This window comes from Ictidomys tridecemlineatus, chromosome 7 (assembly GCF_052094955.1).
Source record: "Ictidomys tridecemlineatus isolate mIctTri1 chromosome 7, mIctTri1.hap1, whole genome shotgun sequence".
Classification (NCBI taxonomy): Eukaryota; Metazoa; Chordata; class Mammalia; order Rodentia; family Sciuridae; genus Ictidomys; species Ictidomys tridecemlineatus.
Genome location: NC_135483.1, coordinates 166,637,713 through 166,640,346, shown reverse-complemented (window position 1 = coordinate 166,640,346; position 2,634 = coordinate 166,637,713). Strand labels below are relative to the sequence as shown.

General features: G+C 42.8%; 1 protein-coding gene across 1 annotated transcript; it reads right to left on the bottom strand.

The window, feature by feature from the left end:
* Positions 1 to 330: 330 nt before the first annotated feature.
* Positions 331 to 2,228, bottom strand: LOC101967621 (fatty acid-binding protein, heart). Its single transcript, XM_005338931.4, is given in 3 exon segments — positions 331 to 929; positions 931 to 1,142; positions 2,082 to 2,228. Coding segments are annotated over 3 exon segments (567 nt in total). The 3' UTR covers positions 331 to 721.
* Positions 2,229 to 2,634: the final 406 nt, after the last annotated feature.

Sequence of the window (2,634 nt, the reverse complement as noted above, 5' to 3'; positions counted from 1 at the left end):
GAGCTACATCCCTAGCCCTGTTTTTTAAAAAATTATTTTGAGATAGGGCCTCACAAATTGCAGAGGCTGGCTTTCAACTGCGACTTTTCTTCCTCAGCCTCCTGAGCCACTGGGATTACAGGCATGTGCCACTGCACCTAGCCCTAGCCCTTTAATTTTTTAATTTTAAGACAGGGTCTTGCCAAGTTGTCGAGGTTGGCCTTGAACTTGCAATCCTCTTGCCTCAGCCTCTCTAGATAATGGAATATGCCATGTGGCAGGTGCCGCCATGCCTGGCTATCCAAAAGTTTTAATATAGTCAATTTTATTAATCTTTTTATTTCTTCTTCCTTTTATATTTATTTTGTGAAACCAAACCTAGGACTTCATATATTCTAGGCAAATACTCTATCACTGAATTTTTTCCTGTTTTCTGAATTTATTTCTTTTTTCTTTTCTTTTCTTTTTTTTTTTTTTTTTTTCACATCACCAGAGGCAACTGCGGGGTCTCTGCTCTGCTTTATTGACTTCAGAGCATATTTAGATACAGTTTTAAAAAAAAGAAAAGAAACACATACATACACAGTGGAAACTGGAGATCCAGGCTGGTGTCACCTGATCCCAGAAGAATTCCCCAAAGTAGGTTTATACAAAATGCTAGAGGAAAAAAAATGAGGCAATGTGGTGCTGAGTCCAGGGGTGGCCAGTTGACAGAGGAACAGTCAGTGACAGTGCTGGTGGGTCATGCCTCTTTCTCATAAGTGTGAGTGCACACTACAATGCCATGGGTGAGTGTCAAGATGAGTTTCCCATCATTTAGCTCCCGCACAAGCGTAATTTCTTGCCCGTCCCACTTCTGCACATGGTCAAGTTTTCCTCCATCCAGCGTCACAGTGGACTTGACCTTCCTGTCATCTGCTGTAGTCTCATCAATCTCCTTCCCCAGCTGAACTGATCTCCGTGTTCTTGAAGGTGATCTGTGTTTTTAAGATGATGGTGTCCCCATTCTTTTTGATGATTGTAGTGGGCTTGGTCATGCTGGCCACATGCCTGGTAGCAAAGCCCACACCAAGTGACTTCATGTAGTCATCAAAATTCTTGCTGTCCACTAGTTTCCAGGTGCCCACGAAGGTGCCCACGAAGGTGCCCACGGTGAGGCTGGGCTAGGCTGAGAAGCAAGCTGTGAAAGATGGAAGGCTTGTAGACTCCGGGACGGCCCTGTTTTCTGAATTTTATGTTGTGCTTTCTCATCCCATATTTATAATTTTCTCTCTCCCTCTGAAGACCTTAATGATTTAATTATTAAGTTTTGTTCCTTGGGCTTTTAAAATTGGGTTTGAAGTTTTTTCTTTGCTACACTTTTAGGGGCACTGATGAATTGAACCCAGGGCTTTGTGCCAGCCCTCTATCACACAACCCAACCCTGCTTTGCTACATTATTTCTAAGTGTGAAACAAACAAAAACAGACAAAAATATTTTTGAGTGCATGACAGAAAAATATTTGATTCAATAACAACTTTTTTTTTTTTTTAATACTGGGGATTCAACTCAGGGGCACTCAATCACTGAGCCACATCCTCAGCCCTATTTTGTATTTTATTTAGAGACAGGGTCTCACTGAGTTGCTTAGTGCCTTGCCATCCTCCTATCTCAGCCTCCTGAGCCGTTGGGATTACAGGATTGCTCCAATTTGGGCCAACATTTTATAGAGCAAATAACAATATTTTTGTACACAAATTTGGACCCAAAGTAGGCAGTTTACAATCTCTGATCCATGAACTCAAGAATCCTAATTTTCCTTCTCATCTTTGAAAATGTGACTGTTAAGAAGATTTAGTTTAAGATGGTGGGGCTGGGGATGTGGCTCAGCGGTAGCATGCTCACCAGGCATGCGTGTGGCCTGGGTTCGATCCTCAGCACCACATACAAACAAAGATGTTGTGTCCCTGAAAACTAAAAAATAAATATTAAAAAAAAAAGATGGTGTATGACAGTTACAATGCTCCTAAAACAATCCAAAATTGTTGAGGGCCACAGCCGAGTCGGGATGACGCATGGCATTTTTGCCAGAAGTAGTGGTTGAGAGGTGACGCTAGAGAGCCATTAAGATGATGACGTTGAGTTCCGCTTGAGCTCTCGCGGGGATTCCCGGAGAGTTCCCATTGGTTGGGGAATTGCTGGAGGAGGGAATTTTCCGGTTGCTGGTTCCTGGAGGAGCCACGGTGTTCGGGGGAGTTCCCGGGAGCATGTGTGGAGTGTGCTGGTGGAGTTCAGAAATAAAGTTTGTTCCTGTTTCAGTGGCTCGTGATTTGTGCCCAGCCAGACTGCAGCACAAAATGTCTTAGGTTGAATTATGTAAAATTAACATTTTTATAGGTCAAAAGTAGTCAAACATTGACAATTTCACATAGTAATGTAAGTGGAACAAACGTAGCAAAAGTCTTAAGTTGGATGCTCCTGATCTGTGAGGAGCTGTTCTCCATACTACTGTTGATTCAGGACCCCAGGCTTCTTTCTTCTTCTTCTGTTTTTTGGTACCAGGAATTAAACTCGGGCACTAGACCACTGTCCTATTTTGTGTTTTATTTATACAGACAAGAGTCTCACTGAGTTGCTGAGTACTTCGCCACTGCTGAGGCTGGCTTTGAACTTGC